At 55.7% G+C, this 21,204-nt stretch overlaps 9 protein-coding genes across 9 annotated transcripts; 4 read left to right on the top strand and 5 right to left on the bottom strand.

Moving 5' to 3' along the window:
* Positions 1-2,198: 2,198 nt before the first annotated feature.
* On the bottom strand, positions 2,199-3,094 carry ACO1O0_007209 (E3 ubiquitin-protein ligase MARCH; the record flags this gene model as incomplete). Its single annotated transcript, XM_083196582.1, has 2 exons — positions 2,199-3,038; positions 3,089-3,094. The coding sequence occupies 2 exons, from the start codon at positions 3,092-3,094 to the stop codon at positions 2,199-2,201; spliced, it is 846 nt and encodes a 281-aa protein (XP_083047790.1).
* Positions 3,095-3,811: 717 nt separating this feature from the next.
* On the top strand, positions 3,812-4,915 carry PRE8 (proteasome core particle subunit alpha 2; the record flags this gene model as incomplete). The annotated part of the gene is made up of 5 exons (XM_083196581.1): positions 3,812-3,855; positions 3,918-3,937; positions 4,017-4,067; positions 4,131-4,739; positions 4,797-4,915. The coding sequence occupies 5 exons, from the start codon at positions 3,812-3,814 to the stop codon at positions 4,913-4,915; spliced, it is 843 nt and encodes a 280-aa protein (XP_083047789.1).
* A 186-nt stretch (positions 4,916-5,101) lies between these two features.
* Positions 5,102-6,099, bottom strand: ACO1O0_007207 (uncharacterized protein; the record flags this gene model as incomplete). Its single annotated transcript, XM_083196580.1, is given in 4 exon segments — positions 5,102-5,147; positions 5,162-5,470; positions 5,535-5,871; positions 5,946-6,099. 4 exon segments carry the CDS (start codon positions 6,097-6,099, stop codon positions 5,102-5,104), a joined length of 846 nt encoding a protein of 281 aa, XP_083047788.1.
* A 1,053-nt stretch (positions 6,100-7,152) lies between these two features.
* Positions 7,153-11,498, top strand: DCL2 (uncharacterized protein; the record flags this gene model as incomplete). The annotated part of the gene is made up of 3 exons (XM_083196579.1): positions 7,153-7,305; positions 7,480-10,159; positions 10,273-11,498. 3 exons carry the CDS (start codon positions 7,153-7,155, stop codon positions 11,496-11,498), a joined length of 4,059 nt encoding a protein of 1,352 aa, XP_083047787.1.
* Positions 11,499-11,600: 102 nt separating this feature from the next.
* NRK1 (ribosylnicotinamide kinase) lies at positions 11,601-12,511 on the bottom strand (the record flags this gene model as incomplete). The annotated part of the gene is made up of 3 exons (XM_083196578.1): positions 11,601-12,104; positions 12,173-12,278; positions 12,345-12,511. The coding sequence occupies 3 exons, from the start codon at positions 12,509-12,511 to the stop codon at positions 11,601-11,603; spliced, it is 777 nt and encodes a 258-aa protein (XP_083047786.1).
* A 1,784-nt stretch (positions 12,512-14,295) lies between these two features.
* Positions 14,296-15,048, top strand: ACO1O0_007204 (aminoacyl-tRNA hydrolase; the record flags this gene model as incomplete). The annotated part of the gene is made up of 2 exons (XM_083196577.1): positions 14,296-14,647; positions 14,732-15,048. 2 exons carry the CDS (start codon positions 14,296-14,298, stop codon positions 15,046-15,048), a joined length of 669 nt encoding a protein of 222 aa, XP_083047785.1.
* Positions 15,049-15,292: 244 nt separating this feature from the next.
* utp7 (WD40-repeat-containing domain protein) lies at positions 15,293-16,999 on the bottom strand (the record flags this gene model as incomplete). The annotated part of the gene is made up of 2 exons (XM_083196576.1): positions 15,293-16,264; positions 16,316-16,999. The coding sequence occupies 2 exons, from the start codon at positions 16,997-16,999 to the stop codon at positions 15,293-15,295; spliced, it is 1,656 nt and encodes a 551-aa protein (XP_083047784.1).
* Positions 17,000-17,297: 298 nt separating this feature from the next.
* Positions 17,298-19,804, top strand: TSR1 (small subunit rRNA maturation protein TSR1; the record flags this gene model as incomplete). Its single annotated transcript, XM_083196575.1, has 2 exons — positions 17,298-17,403; positions 17,463-19,804. 2 exons carry the CDS (start codon positions 17,298-17,300, stop codon positions 19,802-19,804), a joined length of 2,448 nt encoding a protein of 815 aa, XP_083047783.1.
* Positions 19,805-19,934: 130 nt separating this feature from the next.
* ACO1O0_007201 (CobW/HypB/UreG, nucleotide-binding domain-containing protein) lies at positions 19,935-20,824 on the bottom strand (the record flags this gene model as incomplete). The annotated part of the gene is made up of 2 exons (XM_083196574.1): positions 19,935-20,574; positions 20,640-20,824. 2 exons carry the CDS (start codon positions 20,822-20,824, stop codon positions 19,935-19,937), a joined length of 825 nt encoding a protein of 274 aa, XP_083047782.1.
* Between the last annotated feature and the right edge of the window lie 380 nt (positions 20,825-21,204).

Raw genomic sequence — 21,204 nt, 5'->3', positions numbered from 1 at the left:
CACCGGGTTTACTTCCAGCTGCCGGGTCGGACGAGGTGCTCGGAGAGCCTACTCGCATTGTCAGCCGTCACTACACATTTCAGAGTGGAAACCCTCAAGGAATTATAGTCTTGCCTGTCTGTCTGGCCAAGGCCCAGCTTGTGATGGTGTCCGTGAAGCTGTGTCTTGGGAAACTTCAGACGTGGCGCTCGAGTCTACCGTGGTCGGGACTCGAGTACGCTGGTGCTGGATTCCGTCAGGGGCATAGGCTATGAACCCAATCTCTCGGTTCTTCACCTTCTCTTTACGATCGTTTCGTATGGTAGTCGCTGTTGAAATGCTGCTGGGGGGAGCTCGTGGCCGCAGGTGCGGTGGGAGCAAGCTGTATGCCGCTGCGCCCGCGTCGGATGTTATACGGGAAGACACGGGAGGAGTTGACGAGGTAGGTTGGGATGGTTGGCTGACCTTTGCTCTCAGGTGAGGAGGGAGGCTAGAGCGTGTGGTTGCTTGTGAAGCCGATGGGTTGGATTGAGCGTCAGAGGCATCTATGGGTCGGCTAGCGTTTGCAAGAACCTTCTCCACGTCAACAGGGTCGTCACCCTCGAGGCCAAGCGCTGCCATGCTGCTAATTGGGGCCTTGAGATTCTGTATTAGCCATATTCACCAAATTCGTCAAGTCTTCGCGGGCCTACCCGGGGTCTCAAATCGTCGGGGAAAAAGTCTTCTGGGGTTTGGTAATTGCGACCCCATAGCTCTCCCGTTAATTCTTCCACAGAGACGTGGCCAGTCTCGAGCGGGGCTGGGACGACATCTGGCTCTTGAGTCTCGTCCCAGGCGGTGCATCTCTTGCAAAGCTGCGGTGTGAAGATGTAAGTTACAAGGTTTAGGGAGTGGTGAGAAAGGGGCCTCACGGGCTCGGCCAGCTTTCTCGAGTTTCTGCTGTAGTCCTGAAGAGGCTTCCGCAAACCGCAGAGGTTGCATCTAATCTCATTGCAAGGCATTTTTAGAAAGTCTTTTACTTCCTTATCGTGAGAATGGGGAGATTTGGTGAAGTGATATGTAGTGGAGTGTAAGGAGTTGAATGGATGTGGAAGTTAAGTAGTAGTGTTAAATAGTAGTGGCTCGATGGGATAGATTGAATTTTTTTTTAGCTACTGCTGTCACTAACTCGATGGCCCTGTTGACTCACAATCCTGTGCTTGTGCAGTAAAATATATAGAAGTGGGAAAGGGGTGAACGGGAAGGAGCAAGTACGCTTCCGCGTTTGCCTGTTGCCTCAGACAGTCGCGAGTACATACACCGCTCACCGTGGCCTCAGTCTTTGCACAATACTCGTATATTTGCGTAGCTGTTTGATCAAAACCTCCTGTACTTGAATCCCATGATTTGCGGTCTATTACGTGCTTTGTATCCTATTGTCCTGCGCTTGATGGCTGGTGTAGAGCCTCAGGGGATTGTTGAGCACCTGGTGGCACGTTGACAGTTTCGGAATGTAACTATGGATCTGTGCAATTTTACTCCTTTGACTAGCATTGCACTCTTTGGAGTAAGTTGATCATGAATGCCGCTGATAAGGCACCTGGTTTCTATTTGTCTTGTACAATGTTGCGGGTTGCCCTACCACTCATCTTCCCATATAGGCATCGCTTTCTAGATCATAGTGTTGTACCCCAGAGGTTGGCACAAATTACCTAGGTCAATCAAGCAATGGCGTAATGCTTTCGCCCTGGAACGTGTATTGGCTTCTGAGCGGTCGCATGGTGCTCTCGATCGTCCGGTCTTAATATGAAATTGGTTTGAATTACACTGTCTAGATTGATCCGAAAATGCCTAACTGCCTGCTAATATACATAGCATAATCATAGCTTATTGGGGTTGGGGTTGGAATGTATCAGTTCCGTGACAGCCATCTGCTTACTGTGCCGTACAGTGTACCGAGCAGAGGCATTAAGAGGCAAGGAGGCCAGAAAGGCAACCAGGCGGAGGTGGGTTACTGATAGTCTCGTGCTTTGCAGACGGACAGCAGGCCAAAACGGCCCGCGCCCAAAGCAGAAGCAGAGTCTTAATCTTTGCACACAGACTAGTTGACTTGATGCGGAAGAGCGAGTTCGAGGCAACTTAAGAGTGTGCAGACAGTGCGAGGTCACACAGAAATGCGGTGGGGGTTTGCATGGCCATGGTCAGGAATAACGGGGTTGATAGGTACCTAGATATTCACGTCATTGGTTCTTCTTGCCTTCATCTTCATCGTCCTCGCCGATGTCCATGACTCTCTCGCGGACATTTTTCAGCACCCGAGTGCTCATGGCCTTAACAAACCTCCATATCGCCATGAGGAAGGTGAAGGCTCCAATGAGAATCAGAACCCAGCTCATGTTCTCAGCCCGTGCTCGCCCCGTCCCCTGACGCCTGCCGCCCCCTCCGAGACCTCCGCCACGGTAGTAGAACCACTGCCACGGGGTCATGGCAAACATAGTCTTGAAGAATCCGACAAGGCCCAGCGAGAAGAATCCCTTGGCAAAATGCTCGCTCCAAGTGGTGGGCTCCTGATATGGAGGCTCCTCCATCGCCTCCACGTCGTTTATCACATTCGCGACAGTATCGGTGAGCGTGCCAAAGGGGTCAAACCACAGGTCGAATAGCGGGTCCGCGATGAAACCAAGAATGAATAGGCTCAGTATGAGGATGACGATGGTGAGCGCGATTCGAGTGACGCTGCTACCGAGCATCGAGGCCCAGTGGAGGCGGGCCAGGCGGTAGGTAAACTTGCACGTTGGGCACTGCCAATAATTGCGCGTGGCTGTTGGGTCTGCCAAGCGCCAGGCATTGAGGCAGCCCTCGTGGACATACTTTTGCGACCCCTTGCACTTGCATGGTGACAGCAAACGCCCAAGCTCCGGGTCGTCGGACTCGTATATGGGTCGAGAAGACGCCGAGGAAATGCCAAAGGTGGTGGTGGCATCCGGAAACTTGGGGTGCTCAGTATCAAGACAGATGCGACATGAACGCGGGCCATAGCGCTGTCGGCTTTCGTCTGCTTGGGGCGTCTCTTGGGAGGCCTGTTCAGGGTTGGGCCTACCCTGGTATGGACGACTCGGCCGCTCAGTACCGCCATGAGGTTGACTAGAGGAGTCGGGGTTTAGTCCATCATGGGCGGAGGACCAATCCCAAGCTGGCTCTGAGTCCATCTCTCTCCAATATTGCCGCTCCGGCGACAAGCGGGCGGTATGGGCGGAGGGGTTTGTGAGCTCTGTTGGTGGAAGAGTGAGGTGCACGAAAAATGCAGCTTCTGGTGATCAAACGTTGCCAGCGAGGCTGTCCAGAGCAGAAGCTACATGTTAGACCTAACAGGGAAAGAGCGATGCAAAATAGCAGAAAGGGGGCAACGACGGAGGCTTGCACATGCGTGGAACACGATGGAAAGAAGCAGCGGAAGCAGAAAGGCCAGCTCAGCCCGCCTGGGCGTTGAGGATTGTTGGGAGTGGAGAGCCTGGTAATTGTACCGAGCTTGCCGGGGTGGAAGGAAGGAAGGACGCACAGAAATGTTCCGACGACACCCTCAGATATTGGTCGCGGGTGGTCCGAGCGCCGCCCGCGCCGGGGGTCGGATAAACCTCTTCCCCGATCATCTTTGGGTCCCGCAGTGCGTGGTGAGGTGGTGCTGCGCGGCAGCTCACTGCCTGCTGATGGCGGTGCGTTGGAGGAGCTGCTGCTTGGCCAAACACCAAAGCTCCGATCCGCAGACTGCTTCCACCTCGATCACCACACATCCCTCCACTGCGACAACTAGTAGAGACGTTTCGCCTAGAAAGCTTCTGCTAGAATACCGGCCATGGCGGATCGCTACTCTTTCTCCCTGACCACTTTCTCGCCTAGGTATGGAGCTCCCGCTCACAACCTCCCACCCCATCACAACATCCATGCTAACAAGGCCGTAGCGGAAAGCTGGTGCAGATTGGTATGCCCCAACCCCTCGCGAGATGGACGACATTACCCCCATCGCGTGGACTGGTCAAATACTGATAGCTTCCACACAGAATATGCCCTGAATGCTGTCAACCAGGGCATCACTGCTCTTGGTATCAAGGGTATGTAACCCGTCATGGGGCATCCGGACCCCTCCATGAGCCGCCAGAACTGACTTTGGGCAGCTACCAACGGCATCGTCCTCGCCACCGAGAAGAAGTCATCCTCGCCGCTCGCCGACCAGAGCTCGCTCGCCAAGATTAGCAACATCACCCCCAACATCGGCATGGTCTACTCGGGCATGGGCCCAGACTACCGGGTGTTAGTCGACCGCGCACGCAAAGTCTCACACACGGGCTACAAGCGCATCTACAACGAGTACCCCCCGACCCGTATACTGGTCCAGGACGTTGCCCGCGTCATGCAGGAGGCCACCCAGTCCGCCGGTGTGCGCCCCTACGGTGTCAGCCTGCTCATCGCCGGCTGGGACGAGGGCATCGAGCCCGATATCCAGGCTGAGGTCGAGGACAAGGAGAATGAAGACGGAGAGAAGAAGAAGACCACCAAGACGGGCGGTATCCACAAGGGCGGACCTATGCTGTACCAGGTCGATCCTTCGGGTAGCTACTACCCGTGGAAAGCCACAGCGATTGGCAAGAGTGCGACCAAGGCCAAGACCTTCCTCGAGAAGCGGTATTCGGAAGAGCTGGAGCTAGAGGATGCCATTCACATTGCTCTCCTGACGCTCAAGGACAACATTGAGGGTGAGATGAACGGCGACTCAATCGAGATTGGTAAGACGATATGCAACCCACCAGACTGTGCATTGGAATATGCTAACGCGGTTAAAGGCATTGTTGGTGCGCCTGCAGACCACCTGTTGGGCATTCAGGGTGTGGAGGGAGCGCAGGGCCCGCGGTTCAGGAAGCTGACTCCGCAGGAGATTGAGGATTACCTGACGAGTCTATGATGATATGCGGCCGGTATATGGAGCACCAAGGCGAGGAGGGCACAGCAATGTAAAAATAGAAAGGGTCAAAAGGGCTCAATAGAGCATGCTTTGCATCCATCCAGTCAAGGTTCCTGAGTTTCAACTGCTACCAAGACAAAGGACGATCTGGGTCCTGCCCCAACACGTACGGCACGATGGCGCTCATCAAGACCTAAGTTCACTTTGATCCATGACCTTGTCCTCTGAGTACCTTCAGTCCCTAACCCGAGCTGGCCATTCTCGTTCCCACCGATAACATGTATGGAGCCATGGGCTGTAAGGGCAATGGCGTGCGACTCGCCCACGGCCATGTCTTGCACATCTTCGTCATCGTCTACCTCGACATAGTTAGGGATGCCACTTAGTCCGGGGATGGCCTGCTGCCGACGGTGCGTGCCTGGAGATTCTACCCCCCAAGCGTACAGACTGCCCGACTCTGTTAGGGCAGCAACTGTGTAGCCCCCAGCTGCGACTTTTCGGATAGGATCTCCAAGGTTGTTCAGGTCGAGCACTTCACCAGGCTCCTCGGCGGGACTGGCACAGCATCGTCAGTAGATCCCACCAAATAAAGTAGATGTGAAGACCAAAAGTCACATACCTCCCCTCTGTCACCTCACGGCCCAGGCAGTCCCCGAACCGTGGATCCCCTAGCGTAGCAACGGTTCCGTCGTCGTAGAGCACTACCCATCCCGCATCGTAGGCAGCGATATGCCGGATTCCCTTCTTACAAGGCCAAGAATGGCTGCTCTTTCCGGCCTTTCGCGACGACAAGTCCGGGAATTTGACGAGCAGAGCGCCAGACGGGGCGGTGGCGTCTAGTTCAGCGGCAAGAATCTCGCCTAGAGCATTCTCAGCCCCATTATAGTCTAGGATCAGTTCTTGCTCGGATGGGGGAATGCCAATTCCCGCGCTGATAATTTTGGACTCTTTAAGCACTAGAGAAGGGTAAAAAGTCAACACCCAATACCGATGGGGGTCATGGTTTGATGCTAGGGATGACATGGTGTACCCAACGTGTACGACAGTCTGCTTGTGGGGACGTCGATATTGGGACCTCGGAATACGACTTGGAAAGATGCCAGGTCTCTGGGTTCGTCTCGAATGGCCTGCTCATTAAATACCAGCTGGTTCCAGGCATTGAAGCCGGCGGCGTAGAGCTCCATGAGCCGTGCAAATCGCGTGCTTGCTTGCAAGAGTCAAGTTGATGCTGCTAGGAGAATAACGATTAATCTCGATCGTTTCTAGGTAGGGCCTGGTCACCAAGATCAAAGGAAAAGACCTTGAAATTAATGGTTTTGGATTCAGGGACCCTCAACTGTGTTCTTGAGATTCCAAATGTTGTTTGAAAAAAAAATCATGTTGCTCTCAGTCCCTCGTCAGGTACTCCTCTCCTCACTCACACATGATATGAGGCCACAGTGAATCAGACCAACACTCCCTCCATCCATCCATCCATCCATCATCAAAATGTCCAACTTCACCATCCCTAGGCCTTCCCATCCCCCAAGCCCCAGAATCGGGAGATGGCTCCCTTATTGGTTCTCCAGATCTACACTGCTATGCATCTGCGGTATTAATAGTTGCCGTGACAGCACTACAGCTCTACGCATCCCAGCTGCACCAACCACTGTGGGCCCCAGCTTTTGTCACCAGCTTATGATATTATCCCAGGGGCTCAACTCACCTTGAGTAGTTTGAAGTCGGCTTCCCGCAGCCACCCTTCGCACCATTGTACCGCAACTGATTGCTTGTTGCCTCCGCTCTAAAGACAGCGGAAACGGGTACGGACGCGTTCCCGTGTCCCCGGTCTGGGACATAATTACCCCTTCTCAAACGACGACGATGAGTCTTGTCAACGCCTCCGAGGACGTCTAGATGCTAGTGTCAGGACCGGGACTTTGACAGCCAATCTCGCAGCGTCTGCTGACCAAACCCTTGTTCCGGGCCCTCCGGGTGATCGGCCAGCTTTGCATCTGTGCCTACGTCTAGCTAGCCGGGTTCCGTACCCCCAACCTAGACTTATAATGACTGATGACTTCTTATACCATCCCCAGGCGGGGGATGGTGCCGATGAAAATTCTTCCTATGAGGAAGCTCGGCATGATGTGTCACCTGGCTGTGCAACCCATACTAGCGAGCCCATCTCCGCATCACCATCAGGACCGTCTTCTGGCGCTCAGTCACCCAATACCCGTGATGCCGAAGCCCTTGAGATTATGGATTCGAGGGCCTACCAGCTTGAGATGCTCAAAAGAAGCCTCGAGGGAAATGTGATTATTGCGGTATGTCAAGTTGTCAAGTGCCTTGCTCGTCATGAGGATCTGTTTACTAATGATGAGCAGATGGACACCGGTAGCGGCAAGACCCAGGTGTGAGTCTTTATGATTTCGACCGCCTGGTTTCGAATAGGGGGCAATATCTGATATGAGTTTTGTAGCGCCTTGCTTCGTATTCGAGCCGAAATCGAAAAGTGTGCTCCTGAAAAGGTACTATATCTATTTAGACATGGTACGCTGGGCCTATGCTGATATAGACTTTCCTAGATTGTGTGGTTCCTCGCTCCGACGGTCCTCCTATGTTCCCAGCAGTTCGCTGTGATTCAACTACAGATACCCTCCATGCCTGCGAAGCTATTGACGGGGAACGACAATGTCGATACATGGTCGGAACCCACCTGGGTATCGGTTCTGAAAGGAACCCGGATAGTTGTCTCGACGCCGCAGATTCTCGACGACGCTCTACGCCATGCCTTTGTTAGCATGAAGACACTCGCCCTTTTGGTGTTTGATGAGGCCCACCACTGCGTTAAAAAGGCCGCAGGAAGCAAGATAATGAAAGATTTCTACCACCCCGGAAGACACAGAGGAGAGGACGTCCCCTCCATCCTAGGCCTCACAGCAAGCCCAAGCATGACGTCCAAGACGGGGGACATGGAGGCCCTTGAGACGACCCTTGACGCTAGGTGTATCTCTCCTACTATTCACCGGCAAGAGCTTCTTAAACATGTAAAAAAGCCCAGGATCTACCATGTCGACTATAATCTTTCACCGCTTCCGGATTCCACGCCGAACATAGAGTCTTTGCGGCGCGTATATCACGAACTTGACATACGAGACGATCCACACGTCCTGAAGCTGGCGGCCGATCTGACGGAGAGGAACCGCCGCCTACTAGTCGCGGCCATTGAGAAACACGACACGTATACTCAAAAACAGATGAAGGGACTCTACAGTCGCAGCCTCTCTATTGCTCGTGAACTGGGAGCCTGGGCCGCGGACAGATATCTCTGGCGAGCCATAACAGAGTACCTTGCCACGTTCGATCCTGGGGACGGTTTCTTTGACAAGTGGTCGGGCGAGGAAAAACAATATTTGGGGGCTGCTCTACGGCAAGTTGCCATTGCTGCTCCACCGGTCGAGCCCATAGATCTTTCCGACAAGGTGAGGCTACTAATCCGAGAACTATTATCGGCCCAAGAAACACCCGTGTGTATTGTGTTTACCCGAGAGCGAGCAACTGTTAGCGCACTTTACGAGATTCTCACCGCCTGCCCTGACATCGCCAACAAGTTTCGCATCGGCACCGTGGTGGGCACCTCCAGCTACCAAGGCAGGAAGCGGGATATCTACGAGTTTGCGAGCAGCATCACGACCGACCTATCGGTTCTGAACAAGTTCCGCTCTGGACTCCTCAACCTTATCATCGCAACGAGCGTCCTGGAGGAGGGCATCGATGTGCCCGCCTGCAACCTCGTCATCTGTTTCGACGAGCTGGTATCCTTCAAGGCATTTGTTCAACGCCGCGGCCGAGCCCGAATGCGAGATTCGAAACTTGTCCTCTTCTTCGAGCGATCGTCTCTCATCACGAAAAAGTGGGAAGCAGTAGAAGAAAGGATGAAGCAGCAGTACGAGGATGAGGAGCGGGAGCTGCGGCGACTGGAGATTCTCGAGACGGACGAACAAAGCCAAAATTTCTTCGAAGTAGAATCTACCGGTGCTAGGATTGGACTCGACGAAGCGAAGCAACACCTGGAGCACTTTTGCCGAACTCTATCACATGGCGAGTTTGTCGATGCCCGGCCAGACTACATTGTACATCACGACTGGGACGCCTCGGGAGCAACAGTTAGCGCAACTGTCTTGCTGCCCCCATTCTTGCCGACAAATGTTCGACAGGCGGACAGCCGGTTCCAGTGGAAATCTGAAATGAACGCTACCAAGGATGCCGCTTTCCACGCCTACGTGGCCCTGTACCACGCAGGGCTCGTCAACGATAATCTTCTGCCCTTCAAGCCAGACCAGATACCCGGTATCGAAATTCGAGCGCCCATGGCAGAAGTAGGTCCATCATTTGATCCGTGGAAACCTGTCGCGCAAGCTTGGGACACTGGCGAGGCAACATGGGCTTACACCTTTACTCTCCACGACGAGAATGGCCTTTCCTTGGGAGAGTACGACGTCGTTTTGCCGGTTCACCTTGAACAGCCGCGACCCATCCGGATTTGCAGAGACTATGAGATCTTCTGGGAACTGAGATCGGGTCCAGAGCGGCAAGTCTCGAGTGCAGAATTGGAAGAGATGCCGGACCACACATTCACGCTCCTGTCTCTTCATTTTGGGCACCGATGGCCAGTCCACAACAAGAAAAACGTCATTCGTGTGACTGCTAAAAATGCAGTGCTTTCTATGGACCAAATTGGGTCAGATTCTCTCGAGTCCGCAATGGAGCGGGCCCAGAGTCAAAGATATCTTGTCCGGGACGACAGAGGAACCCCCTTCTTATGCCAGGGAATCCTTGCATCCAAGCCGCCCGCTGGGCAAGTACGCCATAGATTCCACGAATACGAGCTGGCACCGGATAATGTCCCCTACGTCGTCCTTAAGAAGTGGATTAGACGATCAGACTTCCTACATCCCCTCCTCTCAGACCCCGTCCAAGACTCAGAAAACTCCACCAACTCGGGAAGCCCAAGAAGCTCCAAGCCCTACGAATGGGTTCTGCCCGTGTCTTGGGCGAGGGTCGATGCGATACCCCTCGAGCATGTGCAGTTTGGCATGCTCATACCCTCCATCGTCCATGAGCTCGAAGTCATGCTCACGACCAAGCACCTGGCCGACACATTGCTGCAACCCATAGGCATCAGTAACCTCGAGCTGGTGCGAGTAGCTATCAGCGCGGGCAGCGCGCGTGAACCATTCAACTACGAGCGGCTAGAGCTACTTGGTGACTCTATCTTGAAATACTGTGCTGCTATCTTAGCTACTGCAACCCGTAAGTTTGCCCCAGCCGAAGCCCCTTTTATGGAAGCATGACTTTGGAGCTGAGAATTACGGTAGACCCTGAGTGGCCCGAAGGGTACCTATCTTTCTTCAAAGACCGACTTGTTTCAAATTCTAGACTCTCGAGAGCGTCACTGGAAAAGGGGCTAGCAAAGTACATCCTGACCAAGCCGTTCACAGGCCAAAAGTGGCGGCCCCTATACCTCGACGAAATTTCCATGCAAGATGGCAACCAGCAAGATGATAGAAAGCTGTCTACAAAGACACTTGCCGATGTCGTCGAGGCTCTCATCGGCGCGGCCTATCAAGACGGTGGTCTCTCCAAAGCATGCAAGTGCATAGCACTCTTCATCGACGAGCAGCCGTGGCCGGACATGGACAACTGCAGAGCGCTCCTCTACAACATCCAGCCAGAAACCACCACGCAGCCCGCGATCCTCGCGCCCCTCGAGGAACTCATCGGGTACTCGTTCAAGAAGAAGTCGCTGCTGGTGGAGGCGCTGACGCACGCGACCTTTGCGACAGGCGGCTCGCACCGATCGCTGGACCGGCTCGAGTTCGTCGGCGACGCCGTGCTCGACAACATCATCGTCACGATGCTCTTCGCCGTGGAACCGCCGCTCCCGCACGACCAGCTGCATCTCCTCAAGTCGGCCATGGTGAACGGGGACTTCCTGGCCTTTGTGTCGCTCGAGACGGGCCTGCGCTGTGACGAGGCGGCGGTGCCCACAGACGACGACGTCGAGGTGGGAACCAAGAACGTCGTGACGCCACTCTGGAAGTTCATGCGGCACGCGTCGACCGCCGTCGGGGTCGAGCAGGCGTCCACGGCGCAGAGGCACCAGGAGCTGCGAGGGCCCATCCGCGCCGCCATGGAGACGGGGACGCACTACCCGTGGGCGCTGCTGGCCAAGCTGCAGGCGAGGAAGTTCTTCTCCGACGTGGTCGAGGCTGTCCTGGGCGCCGTGTGGGTGGACTCGGGGTCGCTGGGGGTCTGCCGGGCCGTCGTGGAGCGGCTGGGCATCCCCGCGCACCTGGAGCGCATCGTCCGCGACGGCGTCGAGGTGCAGCATCCAAAGGAGGTGCTCGGGAAGCGCGCCGTGGCGGAGACGGTGCGGTACGAGATGGAGACGGTGGAGAGGCCCAACGGAGATAGGGAGTTCGTTTGCACTGTCCACGTCGGGAGCAGGATTGTGACGCGGGTGGGTGGCGGAGTGAGCAAGGAAGAGGTCAAGACCAAAGCTGCGACGGAGGCAGTGCGGATTCTGACGACAGGGGCATGATTCACTAATAGCGAGAAGCAATATCAAAGTAATGATGAGCAAAAATGAAAAACTCCTAGAGTCTTAATATGGTCTATCCAAATCCTATCCAACTGTCTAAGATCACTTCTGCAGCTCCTCCAAGAGCGCATCCACCGTCCACTCCAGCGTCCTCTCCATGTTCCCATCCAGGGAGACCCCCCTCTGTACCTTGATTCCCTCCCGGTCCAGCACGTCCCACCGATACTCTCCCTCGACGTCGCCACCCTCGAACATCCACGCGTGCTCCTCGACGTAGTTGGGCCAGACAACCTTGTCGACGTAGCCCGGGGGGTCCTCCCAGAACCCCTCGATGGTGACGTAGCCGTCCCTGGCCTCGCGGCGGGCGCGGGCGCGGTCGTGGCTGGCGCGCAGGAAGAACTTGACGTCGAGGTAGGGGTGCAGGACAGCCATGGAGGGCGCATAGAGCAGGAAGCCGTCGAGGAGACAGAGGCGGAGAGAGTTGGTGCGCAGCGGGTGCGAGGGCCCCAGGGCGGCTGAAACCTTGGCCTTGAGGGCGGCGATGGTGGTGTCAGAGACGGGGCATTTTCCGATGGAGTTCTTGTCCTCTTTGGAGTCGAGTGTTGGCTGTTGGCTGTGTGAGTCTCACTGGTATGCAGCATAGGAGAAAGGGAGGGAGGGAGAGAGGTATATACCGGGAAAGAGGCGTGCTGGCGGATGTAAGCCAGAGACTCGGCCATGGCGGGGATGTCGATGGCGTCGGCGCAGTCCCAGTCGAGGAGGCCATTCTTGGTGGGCAGCCTACGTGTACAGCGTCAGACCGTGAAGATGAAGTCGGAGGTCTCGGGGTCTCGGGGGAGATCTCACTCAGTCTCGGGACGGTAGAAGTCGTCCTGGTGCAGAATGAAGGTGTTGGGGAAGATGTCGCGCAGGAGACGGGCTAGGGTCGTCTTTCCGCTGGATGAGCAGCCGGAGATGGCAACGATCCGGCCCGTTTGGCCCGTTTGGCCTATCTCCTCAGCCTTCTGCGCCATGATTTGAGGTGGGGGAGTGTTGAAGTTTGAGTTTGAGCAATTGGGACTGGAAGTACGGAGCATCATGGAGCTGCTGAGGCCAAAGCCCCTCCATCAGCACTGAATGCGTCAACAAAATCAATACATACGGCTGCCTCTGCAATTATGGCCTCTCCCCGTTCTTTTTCAAATATATCGGATGAGAAGGTTAAATCACTTCCTCAAAGGCCACCATGGTTAGGTATTCAAACGCTGATAGCCGCCACGTCATGTTGCAATGGTACGGATGCAAATTCCAACTGAAGCTACCCATATAGATACATGATTCTAATATCATCTCCATTGATTTTTTCTTCCGAATCCATCCAGTGTACCGAGCATAACTGCTGGACATTCCCCGTCTCTCTGTCCTACCAGTCTGACACCTGTATTATTTACACTGAGGTAAGGAACGGTGTAATCAAACCAGGATAATGTCCCGGATCTCCTCAAAAGGCGCCCGGAGGTAGACGCGACGATCAACAACTGCACCTACACCACATCCAGGCCAGCGTGCTGTTATTGCTCCTCTTGCTGTACTAGGCGCGCCAATGTCCAAACACCGAGACGGCGAAAATCGGTTGCACTCGCAGCAGGGCCGGCTTTTACTGCTGTTCCTCTCGCTGCGCCGGGCCTGCAGATGCATGAGGCTCAAGGGCGATATGATGAGGATCACCTACAGCAGGGTCAGCCTGCTACTGCTACGCTAGCTACCTCAGGGCTGCCGATTCGAAGATCCCTAGCCATTTCTTGAGCAGCCGCCCGTGGAGGTTAAAGGACTTTCTGATCTGGCGGACCAGCTACATGCATACAACGATCAGCAGGAGTTGCGCACCAAGTTATGATTTCGGGAGACTTGCGACGTTGTTTCTATCATCCAGCGCCGCTAGCAAACACCGCACGAGCGGATGCAGATGCAGATGCTTAGAAGCAAACGGTCAGTATAAACAAGAAGAATAGTGAGGAAACATAGGACTAGGTTTACACAGGACGGCAAGCGCGGTTATTGATATCACAGCGGAAACAACGCGCTGTCCGAGGCTCAAGGGTGTTGTGGCACAGAGGGTTAGAGCTACCATGCATGCCCACGTGCATGGTTCGGATACACGGCTCGCAGGGGAACTCGCGAGGCTCGCCCCGGACATATCTCTATTCCCATCACAGCCATTAGCATGAATTTACCATCGGTATGGCAGACAAGTGCTCGCCGTTCCCCTCTTGTCCCGGGCAGTGACAGGTCGGTGAGAAGTCGTCTCGCTGGGCTCAGGGAGGCCATTCTCGGGTGCATCCTCGGGCGCATGCTACCTACTTATAATTACTACTAGTATTAGGTAGGTACTCGAGTTCTCTCCGTAGGTAGTACATACCTGGTAATTCTTTTTCGCTGCTTCCTGTGCGGACAGTGGATGTTAGCTCGTCCTCTACCAAGATGCTTGTAGGAGCGCCTTCTCAGTGCGTTAAGCAACTATACCTCTCACAGTACTGAAGTAACAGTCTCTCGTACGATACAAGTTAAGAGGCGAATTACACAGTGCCTTAACTTGCCATTTAATAAAGGCCCCGAGTTGTAGCAGTTAACAGCTGTGCGCCTGGACTAACAGGAGTGGTCTCAACACTAATAAAAACCCTGGCAGATGCTAAACGGGTGGTGCCTGACTTCGTACGTCACAACGGCCCTGGAAATTCTGGAATTTTGGAACTTCCCATCATCAAAGAACAACACACAACACCTTGTCGGCCAGCATCCGACCCATACGCACGCAACCATGCCCTACGATGAAGGCCAGCAGATGGCTGTCGTCATCACCACCTCTCTGGCCACTTTTGTCGGCGGCTTCCTCCTCGGCGTCTATTCCATCCGCGGCTACCTCCTCTCCCCGGAACTCGTCGCGGAGCGCCGCGCCGCGCTCGGCGACCCTGTCGAGAGCGATGAGAGCGATATTGACGAGAGCGACACCCTCCTCGACCACGCCCCCAGCTGGGCCAACGGTCCTCAGGCCGACCGCAGACAGGGCCTCAGTGCCAGCGCCCCTGCCGAGCAGAAACCCGCCTTCAAGAACTCCAAGGAGGAGTGCAAGCTCGTCCTCGTGGTGCGCACCGATCTAGGCATGACTAAGGGTAACGCAAACCTCTTCCCAAAATCCCTGCTCGTCTCCCCTCCCCCAGACAGGACACACAGCTAACTCTCGGCCCGCACCGCAGGCAAAATCGCCGCGCAGTGCTCCCACGCCACCCTCGCCTGCTACAAGGCCCTGGCCCGCTACCCCGCCGACTCGCCCCAGCGCGCCATTCTCTCCCGCTGGGAGAAGTACGGCCAGGCCAAGATCGCTGTCCAGACCAAGTCGGAGGACGAGATACTCGAGCTGCGCCGCCGGGCGCGCAACGCAGGGCTCACCGCCGAGGTCATTCAGGACGCGGGCAGAACGCAGATTGAGGCCGGCAGCATGACGGTGCTGGGTGTCGGCCCCGGGCCGAAGAGCGCCATCGATGAGATCACGGGTCATCTGAAGCTGCTGTAGGCGTTTGGCCTAGGTAGGCTAAAATCCTGAGAGGTCAGCATGGGATCGTAGAAAGTACATACACATCATGACAGGAGAATACTGGGGTACATGGCAGGAAAGCATGGCGCTTAAAAAGATACTGGGATAGACCGTTATAAAGATTCATTTATGTCACTTAAGCAACGGAAACCACATGCTGGTAGACAAAGTTGGACAACTCTGCGTAGGTATATATTCGGCGAACGCATCAACCCTCGTACTATCACTCTCTCCTGGCAAACCGCGATAGCGCGGGGCCCAAATCCTCCTCCTGCTCCTGGCGCTTCTTGTCCCTCGCCTTCTGTCGCTCCTTCCAAATCTCGTCCACCTTGAGGCGCTTCTCGTCGATAATGTTCTTCTTCCTCTGCTTCCTCAAGTACTTCGACAACGCGCCGTTCTTTCCTCTTGCGCGGTTCCGGATCTCCTCGCCGACGTCTGTTGGTGCCGCGTCCAGATCCCTCTCTGCCTTCCTCTGCTTGTCGGAGCGCAGGTCCAGACTGCCGATGAAGTTGGGGTCCAGGGCAATCATCTCGGGCTGCAGCTTGTTCAGGAGTCCCTTGACTTCGGATTCCTGTCTCTGCTTGGCCGTCTCGAATGGATTGACTTCCAGCGCGTCGAAGTTGGCCTCTCCAGCACCGGGGACAATGATGGAGGAGAAGCCTTGATCATGACCCATACCGAGAACATCCTCGAACGGGCACCATCGTACTCGCTCAATCCGACGACCCTCTCCTCCCCATGCCATGTAGGGGCTCTGGACCTTCTCCTGAACCGGCGAGTCCTTGTCGAACAGACCCTTCCAGATGGTAGTCTGGGTCCCCCAGCCTACAGCCGTCAGTCCCTTGTCTGAGATGTCAATGGACTGGGCTGGTTGACGCAGGAAATAGTTGTTGACTTCCTTAAACATGCGGATATCCCATATCGCCATTCTCTGGTCTTGGCCTCCGGTAACCATGTACCGCCCTTCCCTGTCCATGGCTACCGACCGCACCGGTCCACGGTGAGCCAGCAGCTTAACGAGCGGCTCGGCTGTATTCGGCGACCACAGAGTGACTGTGCCGTTCTGGTGGCCAACATGAAGTATGGCGTTGTAGGGGTTCTGGCCGAGCGACACTGGCTGACCCAAACGAGTCGGCAGTTCGGCGACGAGATTTCCGGTCGAGGTGTCCTGGTATCTCAGCATACCCGTTGTGCCCTAATCGAGGTTAATCAAAGATCTCCAATTTCCCCAGATGTGGCAACTTACGAGAGTAGCGAGCAAGAAGTGGTAGGGGAGGAACTCCATGTGGGTGACCTCGGTGTGCTTCCTCAGGCAGTGTAGTTCTACGCCTTGGCGGTCATAGATGTAGACGTACTTCTTCTGAGCCACGGCAAAGAACTGGTTGTTGTGAAGCCACCGGACATCCCGCACCGTCTCTCCCAGCTGCAATTCGCACCCCAATTTGCCTTCTCGCCAGTCCATTGTCGCGACATGACCCTTGCGCCCGCCCAGCAGGAGCTCGCGGCCGTTCCTCGTGTAGTCAAAAACGTAGGGGCCCAGGGCGTCAAGTTTCAGCTCGAAGCGCTTCTGCGCCGTCTCCACGGCCACGTCCTGGGTGATCTCGTCCTGGCGCACCTTGTACGTCCGCTCGAGTTCTGTCTCTGGTTCGAGGAAGCCCCCGGTGTTCTCGAGGAGAATCTCGGCATCCTTGGCCCTGAGCGCCGCGGTCTCGTATTTGGACTCGAGTTGCTTCAGATTCCGCCGCAGTTTCTTGTCCTTGATCTGCTTGGTGTTGATTCTCTTGCCACGCCCGTAGGCCTTGTTGGCCTCCTTCAGCCGGCGGATCTTTTCGCGCTCATGACGGGGGGCAAGTTCCGTTCGGGGATTAACAACAACAGCGCCGGTATCCTTGAGCCTTGTAATAGGCTCGTCAATTGTGTCGACTTCCATGGCGTTGCTGTTTTGCGTTTTGCGCGACCTGATTACGGATGGATTTCTGCTGGATCGGCCGAACTCAAGACAAAATTTCCAGCGCCAAGAGTCTTATCGCCCAGGAACGGCTACTTATCGATAGAGGGGTCCGCACAAAAATTTCTGGATAACCACAACCCCACCATCGCCGCCCTCGAATGCCGCCCACTGGGATGATACGTTTACTCTAGGAAGGAGAATATTTCCAGGACATAGATTCCAACTCTTCAACCTGGCTTCTCTACCCTTCCGCTTCAAAGCAGGCGGCGACGGCAAGATGCCTTCCGCTGTGGCTCACTCCCACCGTCCCACAACCAAGGTGACTCATAAGCCTTTCAAGTCCAAGGCGGCTTCGAAACATGAGCTGAGAGATCGGGCGAAAGGTTCGCACTACATAACCCCCGCAGATTGAATTTCCAACACTGACATTTCACCCCCTCAGGTCGCGTTCCGAACGAGCGAGGGCAGCGCAAGACTCCCCACCAGCAAGTCATGTCTAAGTTCGACCGCCGAAACCAGGCCAAGCAGGCCCGCCTATCGAAGCACAGGGAGCATCTCAAGGAGAACTCCGTCTTTTCTGGCAAAGATGGTGCTCCCAGGAATGTCGCTGTCCTGCCGCTGTGCCCCAACGCCGACACCAAAGCGGCCATCAGGGTGCTTAACGGTAGCGTCGATATTAAGAGCGACATTCACGACGGCCCCAACCAAGTCTCCGTCGACCGATTCAAGCAGAAGCTGCAATACGTGCCTCTCCCGCGCGACTTGACTGCTTGCCTGGATGCCACCCGAACCGCTGATTTCGTGGTCGTCATTCTGTCGGCCACAGTCGAGGTTGACGAGCTGGGCGAGTTGATCCTGCGCAGTGTCGAGAGCCAGGGAATGTCGACTCTCTTCACCGTGGTCCAGGACCTCGACAAGGTGGAGCCTGCAAAGCAGAGGCAAGGAGTTATGGGCTCGCTCAAGTCCTTCATATCACATTTCCATCCCGAACAGGAGAAGCTCTACAGCCTGGACAACCGCCAGGAGTGCGCCAACCTCATGCGATCGCTGTGCAGCACGACGCCTAAGGGTATTAGGTGGAGAGACGAGAGGAGCTGGATGCTGGCCGAGTCCATTGATTTTGCGCACAGCGTTCACGACACGACAATTGTCACCGGTGTCGTCAGGGGCAGAGGACTCAAGGCCGATCGTCTGGTGCAGATCGGCGATTGGGGGGCGTTTCAGATCGAGAAAATTGTGGCGGCACCCCTGCCGAAGCATACCAACAAGAAGGGAGAGGTAGAGGTGAAGGCTGATGAGGAGAGCGAGAAGACTCTGGAGGAGCCCTCGAGCGACAGAGATGAGCTGGATGGGCTTGCTCCGGAAGATGTGGCCATGGACGCAGATGATGAAGACGGCGCCATGTCCGTCGCTACGACCACGAAGAAGGGTGTTCTGTTAGACGACCATCACTACTTCTCAGACTCTGCGGACGAAGAAGAGCGTCAGTACATAAAGAAGGTCCCTAAGGGAACATCAAAGTACCAATCAGCATGGTATCTGGACGATGTATCAGACTCTGGGTCGGACATGGAGGACCACGAGATGAATGACGATGACGATGGTGACGACGAAGGGGCCCCAGAAGACGGCATCGAGGGCATGGCCGGGGCAGAGCCCACAGAGGGCGCTCCCTCTGAGTACCCTCATTCAGAGATGATGGGAGAACTTGATGAAGAGGAGGATGCCAGGCAACTTGCCCAATTCAGGAATCGGAAGGGAGACGAAGCGGAAGACGACAAGGAATTCCCTGACGAGATTGAGTTGCACCCCAATGTGCTTGCCCGCGAGAGGCTTGGCCGTTATCGTGGTCTGAAGAGCCTGCGAACGAGTCCCTGGCAGGAGGACGAGGATCGGGCTCATGAGCCCGAGGACTGGAGGCGTCTGCTCCAGGTGCCTGACTACGCCGCATCCAAGTCTCGATCAATCCGAGAAGCGCTAGTCGGCGGAGTTGCACCTGGCACACGAGTGCATGTCTACGTCAAGGGCGTTCCTCCTGAGCTGGAGAAGAAGTACAACCCGAGCTCTCCGGTGACCATGTTCTCTCTGCTGAGGCATGAGCAGAAGAAGACAGCAATTAACTACCTCTTCAACCTCAGCTCCGATTACACTAGCTCCATCAAGTCCAAGGAGGAGCTGATTGTCCAGTGCGGCCCCCGCCGTTTTGTCATCAATCCGGTGCTCTCCCAGTCTGGTAGCACTCCCAACGACGTCCACAAGTACTGCCGGTACCTCCACCCTGGCCAGTCTGCCATTGCGACGTTTATGGGACCGGTTACGTGGGGCGCTGTGCCCGTCCTCTTCTTCAAGAGAACTTCTCCCGAGACCGCCCAGAGCGAAGAGGGTCCCCATATTGGTCTGTCCCTAGTTGGTACAGGCACAGCCCTCCCGCCGTCCACATCGAGAGTTATTGCCAAGCGGGTGATTCTCACCGGACACCCATACCACATCCACAAGAGGATTGTCACCATCCGCTACATGTTCTTCAACCGCGAAGATGTCGAGTGGTTCAAGGCCATGCCTCTGTGGACGAAGAGGGGCCGAAGCGGCTATTTCAAGGAGCCCCTGGGTACGCACGGTTACTTCAAGGCTACATTCGATGGACACATCAACCCACAAGACACCATTGGTGTTAGCCTGTACAAGAGGGTGTGGCCACGCAATGCGGTGCCAGTGCAAGGGCCGCTGTTGGAGGTAGAGGAAAGCAATTACCGGGCAGATGGAGACATGGACATGGAAGGATAAACTCATGGTATGGAATAATGGATGACGACCCCTTTTTTCTATAGATTTCAAGCGCCGGATGATGGACTCCCCCCCCCCAAAAAAAAGAAATAGACATGACTTGTGGCACTCTTTATTACATATCCCACTCTTAGTTGCCAAGAGCCTCGATTCCCTCGGTTGGGCGAGGACCGCCGTGGTTCTTGCGCTCGGCCTCGGCACCGCTAGCCTTCCATGCGCTGATGATCAGGTTGACAATGTGATCGACGCCAACACCCTTCTTAACCTGGGCAAACACGGTCGGCCCGCCCTCGCGCATCTTGCGCGCATCCCTCTCCATGACGCCCAGGTCGGCGCCCACGGCCTCGGCCAGATCCGTCTTGTTCACGACGAGCAGATCGCTCTGTGTGATTCCCGGGCCTCCCTTGCGGGGCACCTTGTCGCCGCCGCTCACGTCAATGACGTAGATGATGAAGTCGGCGAGCTCGCGGCTGTAGTTGGCAGCGAGGTTGTCACCGCCCGACTCGATGAGGAGCAGGTCGGTGTCAAACTCGCGGTGCAGGTCCTCGAGGGCGGCGAGGTTGGCCGAGATGTCCTCGCGCACGGCAGCGTGGGGGCAGCCGCCCGTCTCGATGGCGCGGATGCGCTGGGGGGGGAGCGCGGCGTGGCGGGTCAGGAACTCGGCGTCCTCGCGCGTGAAGATGTCGTTGGTGACGGCGGCGAGGGAGAACTTGGCGCGGAGGGCGAGGCACAGGGAGAGCATGAGGGCCGTCTTGCCGGAGCCGACGGGGCTGGACGAGTCTGTCAGCGGCTGGGGATGGGGACTAGGTGGAAGGGGTGGAGGAGGTCCACAAACCCGCCAATTCCAACGGTGAAGGCTCGCTCGGACCAGTCGCGCCCCTCGGTGATGGGCATCTCGCGTCCGACGTAGCTGCCGGGACCATCGAGGATCTCATGGGAATGGCCGTGCTCCTGGGCGTTGAAGCCGCCGTCGTGGGAGTGGGAGTGGGAGGCCCCCTCGTGAGTGTGTGAGTGCGACATGGCGAACCTTGTGTTGGAAGGGATGGGAGAGGCGAGTGACAGGCTTCCAGAGACCAACTGAAGTTGTTGGAGTGGGAGTTTGGGAGATGGACCATTTAGACCATGCCTCCCTGGTGGTGCGGGGGAGGGGTCCAACTATGGAGGCACTTGGCAGGTACGAATATGTACTAGCATTCCACCGTCCATAGGGTAATCGATTCGACTTTTCTGCAACCAGACGTCAGAATTAGAAATACCCACGGTGAAGGCATGTTCGGACCGGCTATGTCCCTTGGTGATAAACAATTTGTGTCCTACCATGGAAGAGAGCACGGTCAATAATCTCCATCAGCCTCATCATCTCCTCATTGACGGACGAGCAAACCATATCGACAACTACT

Source organism: Amphichorda felina, assembly GCF_050947745.1.
Source record: "Amphichorda felina strain 45539 chromosome Unknown scaffold_7, whole genome shotgun sequence".
Lineage (NCBI taxonomy): Eukaryota > Fungi > Ascomycota > Sordariomycetes > Hypocreales > Bionectriaceae > Amphichorda > Amphichorda felina.
Note: the sequence above shows the minus strand (reverse complement) of the source record. Positions and strands in the feature narration are given on the sequence as shown.